The following is a 23,411-nucleotide window of genomic DNA, read 5'->3' as shown; positions in this document are numbered from 1 at the left end:
TTAGGTCTTGCCCCTGCCCCCAAATGCCTGGGGTAAAAACTGTCCCCTCAAAGCCTGAGGATGGGCCCTGAGGGGACTGAGCAGGGGCTACCAGCAGGGTCCTGAGCCAAGGGTTTATTGTTCAAGAGGTAACTGACTCTTGCTTCAGGCTCAGGAGGCTGCCAAAGCCTTCCACAAACAAAACCCCACCCTCAGGAACTCAGTTCGGTGGGGGCTGTAGAACGAGCAACAAGGACTGCACTTGGAAAGGAGTAAAGGTGAGCTTCAGGCGGTTGTCCCGGAGGAGTAGGGGGCCAGTAGGGTCGCGGTGCTCCAGGAGGTCACAGCTGGAGAACAGGAAGTGGCCATGAGGGCCCCGCGAGGGCAAGACCCCCACTGCTACCCTGCACCCCCACTCACAGGACGGCCTCCTGAACCGGCAGCGACGTGTGCAGCCAGCAGTCGGTGTGACTGCCATGGGCCTCGTAGAGCCGCAGCAAGAGAGTGCGGCCCTGGGGGCTGGTCTCCGCCTGCGGAGGGAGGTGTGGTGGTGGGTGGGGTCTATGGCAGGCCCCGCCCCTGCCGCGCCCCTGCCCCTCCCCGCTCCGCCCCTTGCCTGCTTGACAGTCTCCAGCACGACAGCGGGCGAGGACACTGAGAAGGCGCTCCATGCAGAGGCGGGCGCCGGGCCCGGGGCCGGCAGCGCCAGCAGCGGGAAGTTGAGGCTGTAAGCAGCGGGGATAACGCCAGCGTCCTGGAATGAGCCTGGGCGCAGACCGGAAAAGGGACGTGTGGTGGAACATGGGGTCAGGGCGCGGGACTACGGGCGTTTTCCCCACTTACCGTTGGGGCAGCAGAGGCCGAGAAGGGCAGAGGAGTATGGGGCGCAGCACTCACCCTTGTGCGGCATCAGCGCGTAGGTGAACTCGTGGCGTCCCATGTCCACGGTGGCGTCAGGGGACTTAGGAGCTCGCAAGCTGCGGTGGGGAGGGTGGGAAAGGACAGGCCGGAGCTGCTGCAGTTCTGTCCTGGCAAGACCGGGATCCCATAGCAGTCCCTGGGGGGCACCCCACTCACAGCGAGAGGCTGAGGACGTTGCCCCGTACTGACGCGCCATACTTGCAATCATTGAGCAGAGCCAGCCCAAAGCCGTGCTCTGACAGATCCATCCAGCGGTGGGCCCACACCTGCAGTGCAGATCAGAGACCCTCCTGGTGGCCCCCTTCCTCCATGTGCTCCAGAGCTCCCTGTCCTAGGCTGAGGGATGCTTTGGGACCTCACGACTGATTGAATTCCAGCTCTCACCTCGGGAGGCCCTGGGCACACCACATAGCCTGTCTAAGCCTCAATCCCTCATCTGGGAAAGGTGGATTAAGAATCCTTACCCCATCAAATGGGCATGAATATCAAACTGAACATAAAGCGTTTGGCACAATGCCTGGCATACATGCCAGGAACCATCATGTTCCTCCTCACCCCATACCACACAACAAATCGTTCCCCAGCCAGGGAGGAACCAAATCTTCCACCCCACACCACCCCATGGCAGACCTCAAATCGAGCCCAGTCCCAAGAGGTGTTGTAGTGGGTGGGCCGCTGCAGATGTCCAAACTGGACCTCATAGGTGGCCTGGGGGCTGCGCACACGGGCAGGGAACTCCACCTTCAGGAACTTGTGGGCCTCGTGCCAGTGCACCTGTGTGGGGTGGGGGACAAGGGGCTGGCCCCTCCTCACCAGCCATACCCAGGGAAGATACCCACCACCCTGCCCCCTGCTACCTCAGTGTGGAAGCGGACATAGGGGCAGCCAACATCCAACACAACCTCCTGGCTGAGCCGACTGTTAGGACTGATCTGCAGCAGGAACCAGGCGCTGCCCCGCACACCACCCTCAGTGCCCACTGCCAGGGTCCCTGCCTGGCCCAGCACTGGCTTCCTGTGGAATAGGGGGGAGAAGCGCTGAGCCAGGACAGCCTGGCAGAGTGGGCCCAGTACACTTGTTCGTATTCCCACTACCACTACCCTGAGTCCTGCCCACCCCTCACCGTGTTTCTAGGTGGTAGTCCATGACGTCCCACGCATCCCAGTACAGGGGGACATCGTCAAACAGCACAAACTGGTTCCCCACGGCGCCCTCAGCAATGGCCTCCCTGGAAAGACATGGACATCAGTACTTTATAACCGAATGACTTTGCTCTCCCAGCTGTTTGAGGTGGGTGCGGTGGAGAGTAGGGTGAGTAGGCCCTGCTCCATGTGTGGGTCCCAGTTCAGAGCCACTCGTGGGCTACTGTGGTCAGCTGTGGCCAGGGGACAGAGGGAACAAGAGGTCTGGGGTCCACCTGCCAGGCACTGGGAGAGGGCAAGGGGTGAGCACCTGCCAGAAGCCACCAGCACCAGGGATGTCAGGCGGCCAGTTGGGTCCAGCCTCACTCGGATGATGCCGTTGTCCAGAGTCACAGAACTGTCAGTCTTGGTGGGAGGGGGCCTTGAGGCTAGGTCTGCAGGGGCTTCCTGCAACCAACAGCCCACCCAACCTCCAGCCCCAGCCCTGCCTCGCCACTTGCTCCAGATTGGGGAGCTCAGAACTTCCACGTTGTTAGGGACAGCCCAGGACAGCCTCTGCCCCACCGCCACGTGCCAGCACTCACCTCTTGCACTACGAACACAGGCTGCTGGGGCAGCAGGGGCTGCAGTGAGGTGGGGGTGGGAGCAGGAGCAAAACCCATACTGGGGACGGTGACCAGGGCTGGGGAGGAGGCCTGGGCGTCAGGGCAGCCTCCTTGACCTTTCAGTAACCATACTTGGGGCAGGGTAGGGTGGGGTGGAGGGGGTAAACACTCCTCCTCTCTAGCCTGGGGCACCCTGGGGCAGAGACCCCCAAGCGAATGTCCCTGACTCTCAATTTAGCCTTGATCTCTCCTGCCACAGTACACACCCTTCTCCCCAGCTCATACCTAAGGAGTGGGCCCCGCCAGGCCGGGGCAGGGCCAAAACTTCGGTGCGCTTCCAGGGCAGCGTGTTGACAATGAGAAGGCCCTCAGGACCTGGCTCCCCAGCACACAGGGCTGCAGCTGCAGCGCTGAGCAGTGTGTTGCCATGGGAACGGATGTCTGGGGAGAGACTGGTTGGTTATGGGTGGGCAGGGGGTCAGGGTGACCCCTGAATGTCCCATGGGGGACACTCTGGGCGCTGCACTGGGTGCTGGAAAGCTGTGGAAATGTTATCAGCCTCACCTTCGTAGTGGCACATGGCTTCCTCTGCCACCAGCTGGATGCAGCTCCCAGTCACCACATCATGGAACTGGGTTAGGAGCAGGAGCCTGCGGGGGCCAAGGGCAGGGCTGAGAAGGATGGGAGGCTGGGGAAGGCTGGGAGGCTGGGGCAGCCACAGAGGCGTCTGGGTGAGGTTAGCAGGTGGCAGAAGATGTGCCGACCTCCAGAGATCCTGCAGCAGGGCAGCCGGGTAGAGGAACTGGGCACTGCGGGCCAAGGCCAGGCTGCTGAGCAGCTCCACGTCATGCAGGATCCGTTCACACTCCCGGTTCCCCTTCTTGATCTGAGCCCAAGGGAGGGGGACTCAGTCTAGAGCCTGGGCAAGCATCCCAGGGCCCTCCTGCCAAAGCCTTCTCTTGCTCAGAACCTCTGATGCTCTCTAGGAACTCCTGGATGAAGCCTTGTGTGTTATTTGCCCCAAAAACCTGCCTCCTCTCCCCTCTGTCCAAGACCCTCCCCGCTAAGAGATGCTGAGTCCTGCCACCTCCAGGCTCCTGAGCACCCAGCTCTTGCATTCCTCTCAGCTCTTCCATGGAACACAAGCCTCTTCCCCCAGGTCTGGGCCACTCGAGGGCACCCCCCCTTCGCTGGTTCAGCAGCCAGTTCCTGACCTGGGCATGCGTGGTGTAGGTGCCGTTGTGTAGCTCCAGGAAGAGCTCCCCAACCCAGGTGCACAGCTGCTCCGAGTGGCCCTCCAGCGCCGAGAAGAGTCGCTCCGGAGAAGACAGCTGCACCCTGAGGGAGACTGCAAACCTGGGTTTCCCAGCCTGGGCCATGTGACTCACCCTTCTTCCATGCAAGTGTGACAAGAGGTCCAGCCGCAACAGAATGGAGCCACCCCTAGAAGACTCCCTGTCCAGACAAGGCCAGGTCTGGACACCCCCCCAGGAGAGTTCTGTTTCAATGGCTTTAAGCTCCTTCCCACCTTCGGCTTTTCTCCCACCCCACCTCCAGGGTAGAAGTTGGGAGGTGCCCATGGTCTGGGATCGGAGGGAACAAGGTTGAGGGGAGGCACTGGGTCCAATGTTTGAGCAGAGGCAGGGTTCAGGGCAAGGGCAGAGGGTGGGGTGGAGTGAATCCAGGCCTGACCTGGGCAGCCCATCGGTATTGCACAGCCGCTTCAAGCGGTCCACCATGGTCTGGGTGGGGCCACCACCTCCATCCCCAAAGCCAAAGAGGAAGGCACTGTGGTTGGTCCGTCCCTTGTCCCGGTTTTTGGTCACTGTCTTCAGCACCTGGACAGGTGGGGGCAGGTCCACACTGGTCAGCTTAGGCTGGATGCCCGGCCCTCTTCAGCCTGCCTCCCTTCCCAACCTTGGCCACGAGATGCCTCTCACCTCCTCCACACTGCCCTGCATCCCATAGGAGTCACCAGGCGGGAAGTGGGCCAGCACCTGGGAGCCATCCAGCCCCTCCCAGAGAAAGGTATGGTGCTGCAGGCAGGGAGACAGGTGGAAGAGTGAGGCCAGAGTCAGGGCTGAGGCAGAGCCGGGCCTCCCTCACCTGCCCCCCACGCTGTGTGACCCTGGGAGAGGCATGTCTTCCCTGGGTGGAGGCTGGGTGGTTTGTCCAGGACCCCTCAATAAACCTGGACGAGATGTTCAGGCCAGGAGGGACCCAGGCCCGCTCCAAGCCTGGCCCCCTGGCCTGCTCACCGGGAAGGAGTTCACCAAGTTCCAGCTCAGCTTTTGGGTGAGGAAGCGCTTGATACCACAGCTACGCATGATCTGGGGCAGCTGTGCAGAGTAGCCGAATGTGTCTGGGAGCCAGAACTGCAGGGAGAAGGCCTCTGGGGCATGGGGACCCAGGAGCTCGGCAGAGCAGCCCAGCTGCAGCCCCTCCTCACTCAAGGGCAAGCTCCGGCCCCCTCTGCCTGCCGGTGTAGCAGCTCCCCGCCTACCTCCGAGCACATCTTCCCGAACTCCTGACGGAAGAAGTTCTGACCCTGCAGGAACTGCCTCACCATGGACTCTCCACTGGGAAGGTTCCCATCCTGGCCATGAGGGAAGAAGGGGCCGCTGGGGTCAGCACCAGACAAGACGGGCAGGGACTCAGGCAACCACCCTGTCCGAAGAAGCCAGGGCTCTGACAGAGGGAAGCCAGTGCCCCGGAAGCGCCCATCTCCTCACTTCAGCCTAACCATCTGTCTGCCAGACAGGAGGTATCCGGGGCCGGGTCACACAGATGGCCCGTCACAGTGCTTGAGACCCCCACCCCCTGGGAGTCCTGAACCCTAGGATTCCAGGGACTGATAAGAGGGCATAAAGGACCTGCAGAAAGTCACCAGCACAGCCGAGGGCAGAATGGTAAGGCCTGAGGCTGAGGGGCTGCAAAAGGCACTCACCATTTCCACCCAGGTGCCCCCCACGGGCACAAACTGCCCGCGGCAGGCGAACTCCTGGAGCCGGGCATGCAGGCCAGGGTAGTAGCTCCTCACCCACTCGAGCTGCTGTGCCTGTGGGGCAGATGCGGTGGGGGCTGGCCAGGAGCAACAGGAAGCCCACCCAGGGCTGAGCGCCTTGGACTCAGTAGGTGGGCTGCGAAGCCCTGGGAACCCCACACTAGCACCCCCTGGGATCCAGGTACCACTCACACAGCCGTCCCTCTGACCTGGGAGCAGGCAAAGATGAACTCGGGGTTCCGCTCCATGAGCTGAACTACTGTCACCCAGCTCCGGGCACATTTTCGCACGGTCTCCTTGAAGGGCCAGAGCCAGGCTAGGGGGGGAGGAGGGTGGAGATAGAGAGCAGTCAGACCTTCACAGACCTCCAGCCGCACCCCTGTCCCCTAGCACCCAACCAGGCCCCTCCTGGGCCACCAGAGGGTCACCGTAGCCTTCCTCCCATCCCGTCCCATTCCCTGCTGAGTCCTGTGGCATCTCTCCTGAGCTATCACTTTTACATGGCTGGGGCTAGCGGGGCAATTTTATAGTCAGGAAATGGGGGCCTCAGTCCCTGGATTGGCCTTATTCTGCGGTTTAGAGAGGATCCTTTAGGAAGCAGCAGGGGTGGCCCCTCCCCTACACACACGGAAAACATCTGGGAAGAGAGGGCATCGCTTCCCTGGATGGACCCGCCTGGGCCAGCTGTCCTGCCTGAGGCACTGCTGCCTCTCATAACCTCTAGGCCTCCTCAGTTCCTTCTTTACCAGCCCAGAACGCCACATCCCACGCTTTGGCACAGCAGAGAAAGCCCCGGTTCTGTGGCTCAGAAACTTCAGCTGCATCAGAATCAATACCTTGGGAAGTTCATTTAAAATGTCATTCCCTGTAAGCCTCAGACACTGCAGACTCATCAGGTTCCAAAATGAACTCCTGATCCTCCCCAGGAAGCCTCCCCCTGTGCTTGCATCCCCATCTCAACTACTTCCACACATCACTCCTGTCTGAGGATTCGGGCACCCTTGTCAAATTCTTACTCATCCTCATTCTGTTCAAAGGCCACCTCCTCTAAGAAGCCCTTCTTGAATCTGCCACACCCAGCTGGGTTAAGTGCCTCTTTTGGGCTCCCCATCTCCCCATACTTCCCTCCATCATGGCAGCAACTGTCTCTGCCTATTTTGTGATCATCAGCCTCAATAATCCTACCCCCTTCCCCCAATATCTAGCATGATGCCATCAAGGACATCAGATTTTGCTGAAAGAATAAATGAAGTCACATTTAGCAAAAGCTACAGTCCATTCCCCTTCCCCATTTTACACATGGGAAAAACTGAGGTCCAAGAACTTGAAGTGGATCACACAGTGCTTCCAGGGTGCAACAAGGTCTTCAAGACCACTCCTGACCCCCCATGCCGAGCCACCCCGGCCAACTGCGGCCCTACCTGTGTCAATGTGGCAGTGCCCCAGGGCGTGGATGGTGTGCTGGCTTTCACCCCCACGTTGGCCAAAAAACTTGGAGGCCAGGGCCTGGGCCACTGGGAAGGTCTCAGGCTGGGCAGGGTCACATACGTTCACCATCTGGTTGGCAGTGTATAGGGCCTGGAAGCTGCGCTGGTTGTCCTCCCCGAGGCCCTGCAGCAGGGTTCTGCCCCTTAATCCCCATCTCAAGCAAGCAGAAGCTCCAAAATTAGACCCCAGTTGATCTCCCAGGGGTTCTCAGCAGAATTCCTCCCTACCACCAACCCTGACCTCCTCCTGGTCCCCCTGCTCAGCACTGTCTCCCTCTTCCCCTTTACACAGGGAAGTCCTCCCAACATTCAGGCAGGCACAAACTCTCTCTATTCTGGATTCCCGGAGCCCCAGCTATCTGACCCAAGAAACAGCCTGCCTGAAACAGGGCTCGAGAGAGTATACAGGTGGGGTGGGGATGTTGAGTACCTTGGCGATGCCCAGCAGGAGCTCCAGGTCCACCAGGAGCTTGTAGACATCCCGGTGGAACACGGCCAGCTCAGCCCGGCTCACCTGGAACATCTTCTCTGGATCAGGGGCTGCGATCATGGATCCCTTTCCGGCCCCCAGGAGCCCATTGCAGGCTACTTCCACAAAGAGGGTCAGGCTACAAATGTGGGGAGGCAGCCTCAGGTCAAGGGACTGGCAGAGGACTCTGGGGCTTGGGCAGGGAGGACCAAGGAGGCATCTGACAGACCCCTCCTCATGTGCCCACAGGATCTACCACCCAGAGGATCTCACAGTTATGTCAGGTACGTCTGAAGGAGGGTCATGGTGGAAAAAACAGACTAAACCCACATTCTGCCTTGGCTGGGGAGGTTAAGTAGTCAAGTTTGGAACTGTGTGAATTATGTTGTTTAGATTTCTGTTTCCAAAGCTGTCTATACAAAGCACTGCCTGGATCTCAGAACCCTCTTTGCACATTAAAAACATGTTTGGATCTCCCAGGTCCAGGTTTCAGAGCAACGATCTGTCAGCCAACAGATGCAGGCCATTGTTCGAAGCAGTGTGATAGGCTGTGGTGCTGTTCTGCTCAATCTTCAGAGAGCAAACATGACTTCCTTCGGGAAGCCTTCTGGGACTCTTCCCCTAGTGCTCTCCTTAGTCTAGAACAGATTTCTCCCATTCAGAGTGCTATCTTTCAGAGCCCTCATCAGTTTTGTAATTGTATATGTAAGTCTCCCTTGCTGTCAAAGATCACATCACTCACAATCCTAGTCCCCATGTCTGGAAACATCAGATACAGAAGGTTTAATAAATACTGAATATAATAAAATATAATATCTAAGCAGAGTTTTTTGATGGTGTCATAAAATGCACATGTTACAATACGGAATTTTAAAAAATCAGGATGCAAAATATCAAACCTCAACTAATAAATGCCACCTCTGAAAAAATTTCTGGGAAGAATGCTGAGCTGTTAATAATGGATATCTCTAGGTGACAGGGTAATAGGAATTACTAATATTTACTTCTTAGTGCTTTTCTGCATTTAATGTAGGAACTAAAATGCTATCTTTTTGGTCAGAAAAATCCTGCTTTTTAAAAACCAACTATGAGGGTTGAGGATGGTGGTATTGAAAGTGGGTGTGTTTCTGCGATCACTCTGGACCTTGGCGCCTCCTCACCCTCTGGTGCCCCCTTCCCCTACAGCACTGGTCAGCCACAGTCCAGGGACTCACTCACCTGCGGGGGTCTTTCTCCCCCAGCTTGTCAGTCAAAATGTAGCTGGTTTTCTCTCCCTCTTTGGTCAAACCCTGGTGGGGAGCGGAGTGAAAGAGACAGGGCCTGAGGCTTGTGGACGGTTCTGGTGAAGTATAAGCTGAAGGGGGCCAGGCCCCTCTACTGGACCTCTAGCACTAGCTCCTCTCTCCCAAGGCCAAGACTGACAAATCAGGGACCTCTGGGAGCAAGTGCCCCTCACCCCACGGCAGTCAGCACCATGGCCACCAAATGGCACCTGCTGACCAGCAGAAAAGCCACTGGTCTTGTGGGGTCTTAGGTAGGAGTCAGGTCCTTGGTGGCTTCTGACGGCCTCTGTACCCCGAATAAGCATCTGACGGGAAACACTATGAGGTCAGGGAAAGGTGTGCTTCATTCTTCACTACATCCCAGTGCTTAGCACAGGGACCTGTGCAGAGATGGCACTCAGGAGACATCCACTGAGCCAAGAAAGGGAGGGAGGGAGGGAGGGGTCTGCTGCCTTTCTGCACAGGAAGAGCAGCAGTCCTAACCCAAGACTGAGGATTAGTCAAACTGAAATGGAAGCTGTGTGAACCCAAGCAAGTGTGCTAACCTCTACATATCTCAGTTTCTGTCTGTGAAAAGTGAAAGTGTTAGTCGCTTGGTGGTGTTTGACTCTTTGCAATTCCATGGACTGTAGCCTGCCAGGCTCCTCTGTCCATGGAATTCTCCAAGCAAGAATACTGGAGTGGGTAGCTTCCCTTCTCCGGGGATCTTCCTGACTCAGGGATCGAACTCAGGTCTCCTGCACTGCAGGCAGATTCTTTACTGTCTGAGCCACTGGCCATAAAAATCTATCACATAGGATTATAAAGGTTAAACCTGATAAAGTTGGATGCATAAACAAGGCACTTAATAGTGGCTCTATCTGAGGAACTGGGGGTGAGGTGGGAGAGACCCATTATTTCAGGTAAAGAGGACTTTGTAAACTTTATATTATCCAGAACTGTTTCAAAGTCCTCCTCCCCAGCTGCCATAAGCATATATTACATATAATAAAAACTAGTTTACTAAAAATTAAAAATAAGAAGTGATATAGTCTGCAAAGTCACTAGTCTGGCACCTAGCATCTAGTAAAGGCTTAATAAGTCCATCTGCTGTACATATTATTGTATTTGATTAGTAACTAGTTTCATTCTAGAATGGGAGGGTGACCAGTCAGTGGCAGAGTTGGCTTAGCATTAATTATGTTGAGACTTTAAGTGATCCACTTAAATATAAGAAGGAACAGTTACACAGGGATCTAAGCAAAAACCCATCCAGTCCTGAAATCCTGATACCACCCTGCAGGCATAGCCATTCAGCTGTCGTTTCGCCAGAGACCAGGGCTGAAGTGGCCATACCTGACCCAGGGCAAGGCTCCTCACCTGGACAGGTTCCCCATCACGCCACACCAGGCCTTCTCCATCGCTTTCCCAGCGAAGGTGAACTTCCTGACCCACCCATGCCTCTGGGATGGTCAGCTCTACGCGGAACCAACAGGTCCACCATCTGCAACAGAACCACTAAGATGAGCCTAGGGGTCAAAGCCCTGTCCTTTCGACATACTTCCTATGATTAAGGGTCAGCGAAGGCTTGAGACTTTCTGCCAGAATCTGCAGCACCACAAGATATTCAGCTTTGATCCAAAAGAAAGAAGCAATGGGGTGTGCAGCAAGGTGAGAAAAGGAGGCAGAGAGTCAGGGGTCTGTGATCTGTCCTAGAGTGCCCTTCCCAAGGGATGTCACTGAGCAGGAAGAAGTGAAGTGAAAGTCACTGAGTCGTGTCTCTTTGTGACCCCATGGACTGTAGCCCGCCAGGCTCCTCTGTCCGTGGAATTCTCCGGGCAAGAATACTGGAGTGGGTTGCCGTTCCCTTCTCTAGGGGATCTTCCCAACCCAGGGATCGAACCCAAGTCTCTGCATTGCAGACGGATTCTTTAATATCTGAGCCACAGGGCAGCCCGCGGGGAGTAGTGGGGAAGAGAAAATTCTTCCATGAAGGCTTGAGGAACCAGGGAGCTATCTCCAGCAGAGGGTGCTGCTCTGCCCCAAGTGACAGTCTCGGGCAGAGAGCCGACAAAGGAGGCTTATAGGGGAGTCAAGCAAGCTGGGAGGTGGGGCCCAGGGACTCCGTCCTCTCTGGAGCGTTACCCACGTGGGTCCGAAGCTGTCGCCGACCTGCGCGGGGCGGAAGTCCTGCTGGACTGCCTCCTCGTAGGGAAGTCTTTCGGGCGTCAAGAAGCTGGAGAGCTCGGCCACTGGGCAGCTGTCTCCGAAGAGCCTAGGCGGGAGGGGCAGGTGGTGCGCGCTCGTGGGCCAGCCGGCGGGTGGGGATGCGCGTACCCTCCATCCACCGCCGGGAGGGCTGCCCCATGACACAGTCTCTCCCCACCCTCTCCTCCCGGGCCCCAGCACTATCTGAGGCGGACACTTTGTCCCTCGGCCCACGTGGCCGAAGCTTGGGTTTCCCCTCGGAAGGGAAGGCTAGATACGCGTGGATGCGGCCGGCGGGTGTCCTGGGCAAGGGGGCCACACCTGCCGCGGAGATTACAATCGGTAAAGTAGAGCGGCGATACGAATTTCTCCACCCGCTCCAGCGTAGTGCGCCAGTGCTTCAGGGCCGGCGCCGCCGCCATCACCGCGCGCTCGCTCCTCTCTCCTCTCCCCGGAAGACCCCAGGCGCTGCCGGCGCGGTCCTCGGTCTGGAACCAAAGGTTCCGGCGCCTAAAAGGCGCCTTCCAGGCCCGGGCAACTTTCCGTGGAACACCAGCGGCTCAGTGAAGCCCCGCTGCTCCGAACTTTGAGCAGCGAGCTGAAAACTAAAAGCTGCGCTTCTGAGGCTTTACTCTTATCTCGGTCCAAGCTGGTCGCCACTGGGCAAATCCTTAAGTAAAATAGGAAGTCTGACGTTTCGATTTTGAGAAAAGCCTAGGACAGAAACAGACCGAAGGCGCGACTGGTGGGAGCTTGGGTTGCTGCAGATCCAGGTGACTTAAGTCTCAGAAGCTACAAGAGGAACCTCCTTGTCTATGGCCCTGTGTGTGCTTAAGGTGGCGCCAGGGACCGGTGCTTTGAAGCCATTCGGCGGACGTGTGTTAAATAGGGAGTGCTTTATATTCCAGTAACCTCAGCTCCCTCTACTACGTGTTCTATTTTATGTATATGGCTAATTGCTGCCCATTGCCAGAAACTTAAGACTTTGAGACGGCAGATCAGACATAGAATTTATGAGCCTAACAGAATAATGCATTTCTCTGTAGGGACTGATGAGTTCAGAGAAGCCATAATACCAGAAACACCTCCAATTTCATCCTCATGTTACTCTGGTAGTCTATTGGCAGGTTTCCCCCACCTCCCTCCTGGGAATGGGATGAAATCTTTCTCTATAAAATCACCAGGAAGAAAAGTATATACACAACATAACGGACCCCTGATGTTTTAATAGAAATACTGACCAAGTTTACAACATTTCAAATGCAAATCGTAGGGAAAGGTGACTTAAGTACAGAATACCAAACATGACTTAAAATATAACTTGCTGCTGTAAGATAGGCTGAGCTGAGCTTGGAGCTCAGATGTCAGAAGGCAGGAGACATAAAAATGCTGTTTGTAAATCCTGGCTGTAGGTGAAGCTCCCTTCTTTTGGTTGCACTAGTAGGATTGGTCCTGAAACCCTATCCTGACCTGCAGGCAGCTGCTCTGGACATAACCCTCTGCAGACACAGCAATAGCTGGGGCTGCCTGGGTCACGTTCAGTCAGTTCCCCCTATTAACTCCAAGTCAACAGGATCTTTCTTAAGCAAGCAGATGGGGATGGGTTGAGTCACTGGTGGAAAACCTGAAGATCCTACCCAACCCATCAGTATCACTCCACCTTCCAAGTGAGGCAGTGCTGCAGCTTCACCAGAATCTCCTCCCACAGCCTTTGGTGCCGCTTCACACATGTGAGATGAGTCTCCTATAACTGTCCCATCCCTCCACTGCCCCCCTCAACAAAAAAGTCTAAAAATCAGGTAAGCTTACCATTCGTAAGGAAACTCCAGAGCAAAAAAAATTTGTGGTTTTGTGGTGGTGATATTAGGGATTTTTAATTAAAAAGCAAACAAAACCACACAGGAACACTGTTGTTTACTTTGACTAGAGTAATGGTTGCTGGAGAAAAATTCACCAAAGTCCCAGGAGGGGCTCAGTTGGTGTTTGTTCAGAAAAGCCAGTCTGCCCACATACAAAAATCCTAATCACTCATGTTTAAATATCTGCTGCTTTAAATTTACGTAATTAAAAAATATATATACGTATATATTCCATTTGCAGTTGCTAATGTATCAAGTCTTCTCCCTCCTAACCCCATTTATATCACACACAGTGTAGACACTTCTTTCAAACACTAGTTTGGTATTTAAGCTGTTCACTCCCATTTCCAATAAAGGTAAGAAAAAAAAGAGAAGCACAAACTATACAGCTGCACAACATACCCATATGTAAAATATTTCCAAACAGCTGAAATAAGGGGGTATAATATGTACCAAAAGAATGAATAACTCTATTTTTAAAATGTGAGATATTTTGATTTGGGACAAGTACAACTGACTGCTAACTATTTAAAGCAAAACCCTGTTTTTGTACTGTATGTATATAAGGAACTGAAGCCCAAATCCCTGCTTCACAGTATTCTCTGGTGAGGACAAGGGACTTGTGTTGAGAGTTTATTCCTTAAGTAAGAACCAAGCTTTATTTATTTACAAAAAAAAAAAAAAGTTGGGGCAAGAAGGAAGACAAGTTTTACACAAAAGTACTACAACGGTAACTCCCTTTGGTAAAAAGTGTAATAAATGTCTTGTACATCTGTTCATAGGTACTAAATCTGAAGCCACATAGAACTATGGTACACAAGAAGCTAGAGCAGTTATGCTAGCACATCAAAGCATATTTCTTTTAATAAAAAATTGACAGTATGTACATTATTTACAAAAAAAAAGAAAAACCAAGTTAAAATTGTGTGTGTGTGTGTGTGTGTGTGTGTGTGTGTGTGTGTGAGTAAAGCTGGTGGATGGCACTAGGGCAGACTAGTAAAGAAGCAGGTACAAAACAGTTCCACGGGAGCTAAAAAGGACGACTGATTTGAACTTGTTGAGGCTGAGAACCAGAGGAGAGAAGAAAGGGTGGGCAGCAAGGTACTCGTCAGGAATCAAATCCACAAGATGATCAATCCCAAGGCCAAACTGCAGGTCCCAGAGAAAACCTAATGGGTGATCTAGATGTGCTCAAGTGACCAGGAAAAAAAAAATCCAATCCAGTTTTTTTTTTTTTTTTTTCCTTTTTGGGGGGAAGAGGAAAGGAGCAGTGACCATCAGAGTTGCAATCCATCTAAGCGATGACTCTTCTTGAGTCTGTCAGTCGATGCTTGCCCATCCAGTCCAGGTGTGAACAGCATCTGGTTCCCTCACCGAAGGTCGCCTCAGGAGGCTCCAGTCTCCACTCTGCTGGTGTGTGCAAGCTGCGTGTCCCTGTGCTTGCGTGGGTTTCCTCCCCTCCAGGGCAGGTTAATACCCAAAACCCCTGGGAAAAGTTCCAACTCCGGCTTTGTAAGGGATCACACGTTCCTTATATGTAGCCCACTTGGTGCCAGGCTGCACCAGCCACGCACAGATCAGGTGGCCATGTCCCCGAGAGGCCCAGTGAGGCTTGAAAGGCATCTTCCTTATTTCTTCAGTGTGTGCGAGTACACGCGCCCCCCCCCACACACCACCCCCTCCAGTTATCTGCTCTGGCTTTGCAGTTACGGGGTTTTGAACACTGTGCCATATTTGACACGGTACTTGTTAATGCTCACGAAGTGCAGGGTCTCTGTGTCACAGGTGGTGGTGCAGGGCACCAGGCCCTCCAGCCCCTCACCCATAAGCCACTTGCTGGTCTCCGCTGCCATTTCACGGGGCACATGCTCCTTGGTCCATTTATCTACCCAGGCCTGGAACCTCTGATGTAACCGCTTGCTTACACGCTCATGGGACTGCAAGATAGAACAAAGAAGAAACCACCCATGAACTAGGACTAAAAAACCCTTCAAATACAAAATCCAATTTTCTTCTAAAGTAGCAGAGGTAAGATGTGGGCTCAAGTTGCAGATCATAAAGCCCCCAGAGAAATGCCAACCCAAGGTCTGGTCAGAATTAGCTCAGTGCTTCTCGATTTTAGTCTGCAGCATCACCATGTGGTGGCGTGTTGGGGAAGGAGAAGGTCTTGGAAAAAACATGTACAGAGTTTCTTGTTTCCATCGATCTGTATTTTTAAACCAGCAAGTCAGCCGATTCTAATGTACCCTGAGTGAGACAATGACTGAGGCTGTTGGTCATTTCTGTCACAGTGCAAGGCAAAGGGTTTAAAACCCACTATCCCTTCCTGCTATTATCCCACTCTGTCCAGCAGATTGTTGGGCACAGAAGATCTTCAGTGGAGGTTTTCTGTTCCTACCTCCAACATACTTGTTGGTGCCCATCATCAAGGAAGGGAAGGTGATACAAAGATGAATTAGGTGTTTCCCAGCTCCCTACATCATTTGAATCAGACATGCAGACATATAACATACAGCACTGAGAAAGAAGTAGATTAAATTGCCCACCCTGTGCTTCCCACTTGAATGTTCTGTAGTCCTTTGATCTGCCTCCTAAACCTGGTAATAACCCTTTCCTGTTAACAGATGTACCCCTAAGCTTCCCAGTTACTCAAGCAAAATAAGCAAAGAAACAAAATCAAAAAACAAAACCCACCAGGTATCATCCTTAATGTTCTCCTTTCTCTTAACCTCCCCACATCCAATCATTAGCACATCCTGACAATTATATCTCCAATCCTTTTTTGACACTCAGCATGGCATATGGGATCCTAGCTCCCTGACCAGGGATCAAACCCAGGCTTCTTGCATTGGAAGCTCCAGGGTCTTAACCACTCGACCACCAGGGAAGCCCCTCCAGTCTAATTAAAACCACTCTACAAGGGTTTATCTTGTAGTAGTCTGGGCAGTTATCATCTCATATGTATTAGAGCAGTCTTTTGAGTGGTCTCTGCCCGTCCAACTTGGTGCGCTCGCTCACTCCCATCAGTCTACATCTTGGTCAACAAAGTCTCAATGTATCTCAATATCCAAACCATAGCCTGTGAGAATAAGTAATGTGGCCTCTGCCCACCCTTCCAACTTCATGCATCCCACTTTCCCTATGGCTTAAAACACAATGATATTTATTTTTTAAAGGCCCTGCCATGTGGCATTTGGGATTCTAGTTCCCTGACCAGAGACCAAACTTGCACCTCCTGCATTGGAAGTGTGGAGCCTTAACTACTGGATCACTAAGCAAGTCCCCCACAACTGATGTTAGTTTTTCGAACACGTGAAGTCCTTTCCTCCCTCCCAGCCTTGCACTTGCTTGTTTCCTTTGCCTAAAAAGTACTAACCCAACTCTGCACCAGGCTGGATCCTCGTCATTGTACAGGCCTCAGGGTCACCTCCTTAGAGAGGTCTTCCCAACAAAAGCAGGGCCCTGTGTACCAGTCACCCTTGATCACCTCACCTCGATTCTTTCCTTGGAAATGCACATCATCACACTACCTTACATGCTCTATCTCGTGGCTGTAGTCTCGGGGCCTGGCACAATACCTGGTACATAACTGCACTAGGACTTTCGCATGTGAACACAGACAGGATTCACACAAGCAATACTCTCGGAAATGTGAATGCTGGGAGTAGCTTCACTAGAAGGTGTCACCAGCTGTTACTAAGTTGTCCCCCAACAAATTCACAAGTGGAAATCCTAACTTCCACTCCTCAGAATATGACCTTATTTGGAAATAAGGTTGTTGCAGACACAATTAGTTAAGATGAGCTCATACTGTCGGAGGGTGGACCCATAATCCAGTATGGCTGGCGTTCTTTAAAAAGGGGGAAATTTGGACAGACGTGCACTTAGGGAGAATACCATGTAAAAACGAAGGCAGAAATATGCAAGCCCCGCAATGCCGGTGATTGCTGGAAAACCATCAGAGGCTAGGAAAGGCAAGAGATTTTCCCTCACAGTCCTCAGAAGTTTTGAAGCAACTCTGCCAACACTTCAACTTTGGACTTCCAGCCTCTACAAGTGTTAAGATAGTAAGTTTTTGATGTTAAGTTACACAATCTGTGGTACTTTGTTACAGCATCCCGGTATTGGCTAAGGAGGGAGACGTGTGGAAAAATTCCAAATACTGGTTCTCACCTGATGAGCCCGCAGCAAGGCGGTCCTCCGATACATGTAGTCCTCTGACTTGATCACATATACCATCTTGTAGGAATTCAGCTTGAATCTACACTCCAGTTTATCCAGGCTGTCTGCATTCTCCATGGTCTTCTTGCTGTTTCCTTCCTTCCCTTCCTTTTCCTGCTGCTCTCGACCACGCTGACACTTCCGGATCCGCCGCAGATTCCTACAAAGCAGCAAAGCCCTGCAGCGTAAGAGTTCCTCCAGATGCAGATTCCTATGACTGCCCCCCAATTTTTCCTTATTATACACCTTCGTGAAGCTGATCACAACTACATACATCTAAAAAAATGTTCAATGGTTTCATTGTTAAAAAAACTTTTTTCAACTGCAGAGATACATGGAATAAAAAGCAGAAACTGCCAACTACCCCCAATTCTGAAAATCCCACTTGCCCTGGCAGGGGTGGCCACTGTTGGCAGTTTGGGTTTTTTAAAATATATTTATTTTTGGCTGTGCTAGGTCTTCGTTACTCCACGTCGGCTTTCTCTAGTTGCAGCCAGTGGGGGCTGCTCTCTAGTTGTGGTGCGCCGGCTTCTCATTGTGGGGGCTTCTTTTGTTGTGGAGCATGGGCTCAGTATTGGTGGCACATGGGCTTAGCTGCCCCTTGGCATGTGGGATCTTCCTGGACCAGGGATCGAACTACTGTTCCCTGCATTGGCAGGCGGATTCTTAACCACTGGACCACCAAGGAAGTCCCGCTGTTCGCAGTTTTGGCTTAAAATCTTCTAGGTCTCTCTCAATTTTTCACTTAATGCCATAAAGATTTTTTTTTTTTTTTTCATTTCATTAAACATAGATTTGTGTCATTCTCTTTTAACTGCTACAGAAAAATATGTCTTAATTTAACATTTCCTTAACAGGAATCAATCAGGGCTCTTCACCTGAACCACAGAGCTCAAAAAATTATTCAAATGTCTATTTTTTCAGTTCTCTCAAAGACGGTACATAATCAGTGCCATTCTACATATGAAAAAAGATAATTCACATCAGTGGATGCCTTGGCAGGTATTTAGAGCTTAATCCCCTCAACAACAAGCAGAGAAAGGTTGTCAGCTTGACAATTCTATTGTTTCCTATACTTTGCTATTAAAAACTGCTTCAGTGAATATCTTTGCTCATGTACATTTCCATAGGACAGCAGTTCTTTGGTCCAAGGACTGTCAGAGGGTCCAGGACCTTTTTGAGGAAGTTGTGAGATCAAAACTATTTTCATAATACTAAAACATTGTCTTTCTTTCTAAAAAAAAAAACAAAACAAAACACAAAGTACTAACATTAGCATTAGTGGTATAAAAATAATGGTGATTTAAAAAAAAGCTGATAGTGGCACCAACCTCCTCAGGTATCCTTGTACTCTTCTCTGGCCACACACCAGCAGTTAAACAAAAAGGAAAGCTGGTCTGACTTAAGAATGTCCTTGTGAAGCAGTAACATTTCGTATGACATTAAAGCCCCTTATTTCACATCTTTTTAATATGCTGGGTGATGAAATGGAACTACATATAAAGCACCTCTGTGTGCTAAAGTACAATGGACTCATGAAGGAAAGCACTTGAGCACCACTTGAACTGCAAATGTTCACACTTTTTACCCGAAAGAATAGCTGACTAGCCAGTCTGGGATGTTTAGCAGATATATTCTCAAAAATGAACAACAGAGCCTAGTACCTCAAGGAAAAACAACTGAATGTATTTGTTGTTAAAGATAAAATTTAAGATTTCAAGTAAAATTACGAATTTTGATAAATTGGTACTGGCCAGCATGACAAGTGACAACTTCCCACTACTTAAAGATGTGACTGATGAAGTCAACGGCAATATTAATAAATGTGGCTTTTTTCAGGGGTGGTATGGAGGTAGGGGTGGGAATATTGTAAAAAGAAAACATGTCAACATTTGGTAGGTCTGCATACCTCGGTGAATTCACATTTTCCAAATAACTGACTATATGAAGTTATAAAACCATGCAAGAAAAAATTCAAAGTACAAGATAAGCCAATGGATTTTGATAAGCTCGTTGATACTATAACTAACCTTTAAGAAACTACTACTTGGAGAGTTTTGTTGTCATATCAAATATCTACAATTATCTGAAAGGATATGAAAATACTTCCTTTTCTAGCCAGATTTTCTTCACATAGTACAACCAAACAAAACAGTGCAACAAACAGACTGAAAATAGGAGCAGCTATGAGAATCCAGTTGTTATACTAAGCCAGACATGAAACAGATTCACAAAAATGTAGAGCAATGCCACTCTTTTCACTAATTTGAAGTAGTGTTTCATTAAAACACTATTTATGATAATAACATGGAATGCATCTAGTGTTTTTTTTAATGAATTCATAAATATTTTGCAGTTTTAATTTCTAAATGTTATAAATATTACTATATATAATTCACATAACTAAGAGCTTTGGGGGGTATTCAATCTCTTAAGAATTTAAGGGTTTCAAAGAAAAAGACTGAAAAATAACCCCAGCTGTAATAATAGCTGTAAGGCAAATTATTAAAAACCAAAGGTCCAGGGTAAAGTATTCTGCATTTTAATTGCTCTGACCTCAGAATGATTGTATCAATATTTCCCCTTAAAGTATGTGAAGGTCGCTCCCCTCGTTCCCACACCTGCTAAAATACAGTTTACAAATCTTTTAAGAATTTTGCCAATCTGGTGAGAAATATACAATCTTATGTTTATTCGTACTGTTTCATAAGCATGGAGACTAAATCTGTTTTGTTGAGAAAGGGGCCTGGCACAGAGCAGCTGCTTGAAGTCTGCTAAATGACTCAATGAGTAGAAGAAGCTGGCAGCGTCCTTCTGTTCACACCTCTTTCCATGTTCCAATCAGGAAAGAGTCTAATCACACTATGATAATACCTTTCTGGGAATGTAAGACATGAGATTTCAATTCCCAAACTTTGGAAAGGGAAGAAAGCTGCTCAACTATAGCAAAACCTGTTTTCTACTTCTGAAACTTTCTTTTCATCTTCAGATAGAGGTCGTCCAACATACACAATTTCCCCACATACAGGGAGGAAATTTCAAAAATTCTGCTAAGAGTAACACAGCCAGCCTAAGACTGCCATCCTTTGAAAACCTTGCTTACAAGGTTGTCCCCTGGGTGGGTTCTGGGACTGTGGATCGTGGGAAAGTTTCCACCATTCTCTAAATGCTAAGAGTGCCTCACTTTTACAAAGTAAATGGAAAGCTGAAAACCTGCTTTCCTTCTGGAAGTCAAGAATTTTGGTACAAGTTAGGCAGAGGGTACCCACAGGACTAGCAACCAATAAAAAAAAAACTCACAGCACCAAGTCTCCAGCAAGCTTCTCTGACAGGCAGCATTTCAAACATATTGTAATTTGCTGCTGGAGGAATTAAGAGTGTCCTTGTGACTCCAATGGAAGCCACAGACTCTCTAGAAGCTTGCGCCTGCCTTCCTCTGATTTTTGTCACAGGGACCTTCTGACTTTGCTGATTTAGCTGTGTATCCTTTCATTATAGTAAATCATCACTGTGGGTATGACTGCATCCTGTGAGTCCTCCCAGTGAATCATCAAACCCTGGAGACTCTGACACACATTCTAAAGGGAAGTTATTACTGATTCCTAAAATTCTCACCTCCCTGATGCTTGGGCATACGCTCCAGGTAAGAGCATGGTGCAAAAGCCACACAAACCTCAAATTACTGTCTTCGGTAAATAGAACCATAGATAAAATGAAAACCACGACCCTGAAAGTGAGCTAACCCCTTGTTCCCGGACACGCAGAAGTGTCCTGTTGCCGCCACAGGACACGGTTCACTCACCGTGGGAGAAAAACTGGCTTCCGTGCCAGGTGCTCACGAAGCTCAGGAGAGGTAGTATCAGAATTCATGTATCGCTCCACGTAGTCTGACCAGCGCTAGAATTGTAAACACAACATGGGTGTGGGGAAGGAACCAAAAACTGAACTCCAACCTCAACAGATGGGTTAGCAAATTCTGACTGAAATGTCTGAAACACTTAAATTTCAAGATAAAAAAATTCTCTTTCATAATGACATGCTTGTTAAGTGGTACTGAAACACAGCTTAAAAAAAGCTGTGAGAATGCAAAACTTAAAGCTTCTCTGAGATACTTCAGAGTTATCAGAAGTCATAAATGGTAGCTCACTGAAAAGTTTTATTTCCCCACAGAGGGTTCTGTTAAAGAACAAAATGTATAGTGGCAAATGTCTGAAAGTCAGTACCTTTCACATCAAAATCTGAATTTCTGGAACCTCTTTTTAAAAATTAAATATTCGGCAACCATATTCCCATAAAACAACAGTCTCCTCCCCTCCATATGCCATCAATGTCATACACGATGCTTGCCTCTCTCATTAATATTATCTGCTAGACCCAGCTGTGATAACCAACTCACTCTCTATCTACTCTGTGGGGTTGAACTCCTGGCTCCATCTATCCCAAAAGAAAGTAAACATGACACAAAGAATCAAGATGATACTGGGCAGATGGCACCTCATTGTTGTTTCTTATGCTTTAGGAGAAAAACAAAGCTGCCAACCATGAGATTTCCTCTGAGGAGAGGGCTTTACTGAACGCTAGATGAGACTGCCATTAACTCTAAATACCTACCACTAGGCAGTCTCCACTAGGCAGTTGAAGACATGGCTGACATGACCTATACTTTAAGCATCAGGTCTTGACCCTTAAACAGGCTAACGCTGGCTGGGCTTCTAGTAGACAGTTCCTACGCAGACTCAGCACAACACACTCTCAGCACAGTTTCTGCAGTATGTTCATCCATACCTCTGCTTCTACAGGGTCATCCGAGTTCTCCTCTTCTGTGTCCAGAAGCTCAATGGTCAGCTGAACCTGGCCTTGGCTCTGAATGAACATAAGCTGCAAATAAGAAACCTGAGTGTAAACCAAAGACCATCTCCAAAGCTGTAATTAGATTCTCAAGGGTTGAGAGGTGGGGGGATGCAACAGAGTTGTAAAAAAAAAATTTTGCTCCAGTTGAAGAGATGAGAAAGATACTCAAAAGCTTAAGAGGTGATTAAAAGGCAAAGGTTGTTCATCTTGCTACCAGCAAAATGAAATGTAAGAGCTTCTTGCTGACATTTCATGTTTCATACTTCTTGAATTAGCTAAAACAGTAATCAATATCAGAAAGAGTGCTCAAAAGTCAGAACCATAAAATGTCAATGCCATTTCACTTGATAATCTCACTTATGGGACTTAATGCAAAGATGTAAACAAGTCTACAGTGCTTTTTTGTATTTTTTTTTTTAAAGAAACTTCCCATACCAAACTGAAGTGGAAAACATTAGAGAGCAGCAGTCACATTTTCACCACAATAAAGACTACCCAAGAAATCACACATACCATGGGGTAAGGAACACAAACCATCAACATTAAGAAGTGATCTGTTGCAATGAAACCAATGATATTTGAAATTCTGAGTTTTGTTAATATTATTTGTGTGATTTTTTGAAAAATTCATATTTAAAAGCAATACACTGATGGGGCAAAACCAAGTCATGTTTTGCACAAAAGAAGTATCAAGTGGTGATGGCACACAGAGCTTCCTGATGGGAATCCCAGGACTCTCAATGCCCTTATCCTGAGGAATTGCTGCAGATAAGTCACTATCAGATTGATCTCTTACCTAACTCCACAGTGATAAGAGAACAGACTCTCTGCTTTCACTACCTTTAAACCATCAAAGCTTTGCACTTTGTTTTATGTCCCTGGATATACTTCAGTGTCTCCAAGATTACAGTCTGTGGGAACTTGAATAGAGTGTGTATCCTACTACGTGAAAACTGTATAAATTTTAATTATGTTGAATTGGTTCACAGTGCTTTTCAGGTTTACTATATCCTTCTACTTCTCTGTATACTCATTCTATTAATTTTTGAGAGTTTGACACTGAACTTATCTACTTAAAAAATAATTATAATATATAGTGGCACTATATGTAACCTTGTTCTGTATTTTCCAAGCTTACTATAAATGTGTTATCATACTTTCATAATTCAAAAAAATTAAAATTAATTGTAAAGAAATTAGCCTCCCAACTAATAAATGAAAAAAAATTAAAAACGTAAAAAAGATCACTATCAGAATTACATGGTAAAGATCAGAGATTAAAGAAAGCTTGAGAATCATTTATTTCAACATTCTCCATTTTACATAGGGAAAAACCTAAAATTCAGAGTTCTGATTTCTCAAGGCCACACAGCTAGTCAATAAACAAACAGAACCAGAAACCA

General features: G+C 49.4%; 2 protein-coding genes across 5 annotated transcripts in view; both read right to left on the bottom strand.

Annotated features, from left to right (window-relative positions):
* Window positions 1-99: 99 nt before the first annotated feature.
* On the bottom strand, window positions 100-11,529 carry MAN2C1 (mannosidase alpha class 2C member 1). Of its 2 annotated transcripts, XM_065905974.1 has the most exons (26): window positions 11,399-11,529; window positions 11,019-11,144; window positions 10,250-10,373; window positions 8,826-8,896; window positions 7,569-7,746; window positions 7,073-7,262; window positions 5,861-5,967; window positions 5,595-5,705; window positions 5,151-5,243; window positions 4,906-5,022; window positions 4,588-4,683; window positions 4,340-4,485; window positions 3,862-3,985; window positions 3,412-3,533; window positions 3,212-3,297; window positions 2,933-3,088; window positions 2,627-2,724; window positions 2,353-2,447; window positions 2,024-2,128; window positions 1,758-1,914; window positions 1,531-1,674; window positions 1,057-1,166; window positions 877-956; window positions 596-744; window positions 400-509; window positions 100-326 (listed from the first exon to the last, which is right to left on the bottom strand). In XM_065905974.1, exons 1-26 carry the CDS (start codon window positions 11,497-11,499, stop codon window positions 200-202), a joined length of 3,123 nt encoding a protein of 1,040 aa, XP_065762046.1. In that variant the 5' UTR covers window positions 11,500-11,529; the 3' UTR covers window positions 100-199. The 2 variants fall into 2 exon arrangements, with proteins under 2 accessions (XP_065762046.1, XP_065762048.1); XM_065905976.1 differs by having other exon boundaries at window positions 2,353-2,737.
* A 754-nt stretch (window positions 11,530-12,283) lies between these two features.
* Window positions 12,284-23,411, bottom strand: part of SIN3A (SIN3 transcription regulator family member A) — a 71,952-nt gene continuing 60,824 nt past the window's right edge. For all 3 annotated transcript variants that reach the window (XM_065906794.1, XM_065906796.1, XM_065906795.1), the window contains exons 18-21: window positions 21,943-22,035; window positions 20,960-21,054; window positions 17,110-17,317; window positions 12,284-14,873 (exon numbers count right to left, since the gene is read on the bottom strand). In XM_065906794.1, the coding sequence (XP_065762866.1) occupies window positions 14,643-14,873; window positions 17,110-17,317; window positions 20,960-21,054; window positions 21,943-22,035 (627 nt within the window). In that variant the 3' untranslated portion in view covers window positions 12,284-14,642. The remainder of the gene's footprint in view (window positions 14,874-17,109; window positions 17,318-20,959; window positions 21,055-21,942; window positions 22,036-23,411) is intronic.

The sequence above is a fragment of the Muntiacus reevesi genome, chromosome 15 (genome assembly GCF_963930625.1).
Source record: "Muntiacus reevesi chromosome 15, mMunRee1.1, whole genome shotgun sequence".
NCBI classification, from domain to species: Eukaryota; Metazoa; Chordata; class Mammalia; order Artiodactyla; family Cervidae; genus Muntiacus; species Muntiacus reevesi.
This window is presented reverse-complemented; position numbering and strand designations above follow the sequence as displayed.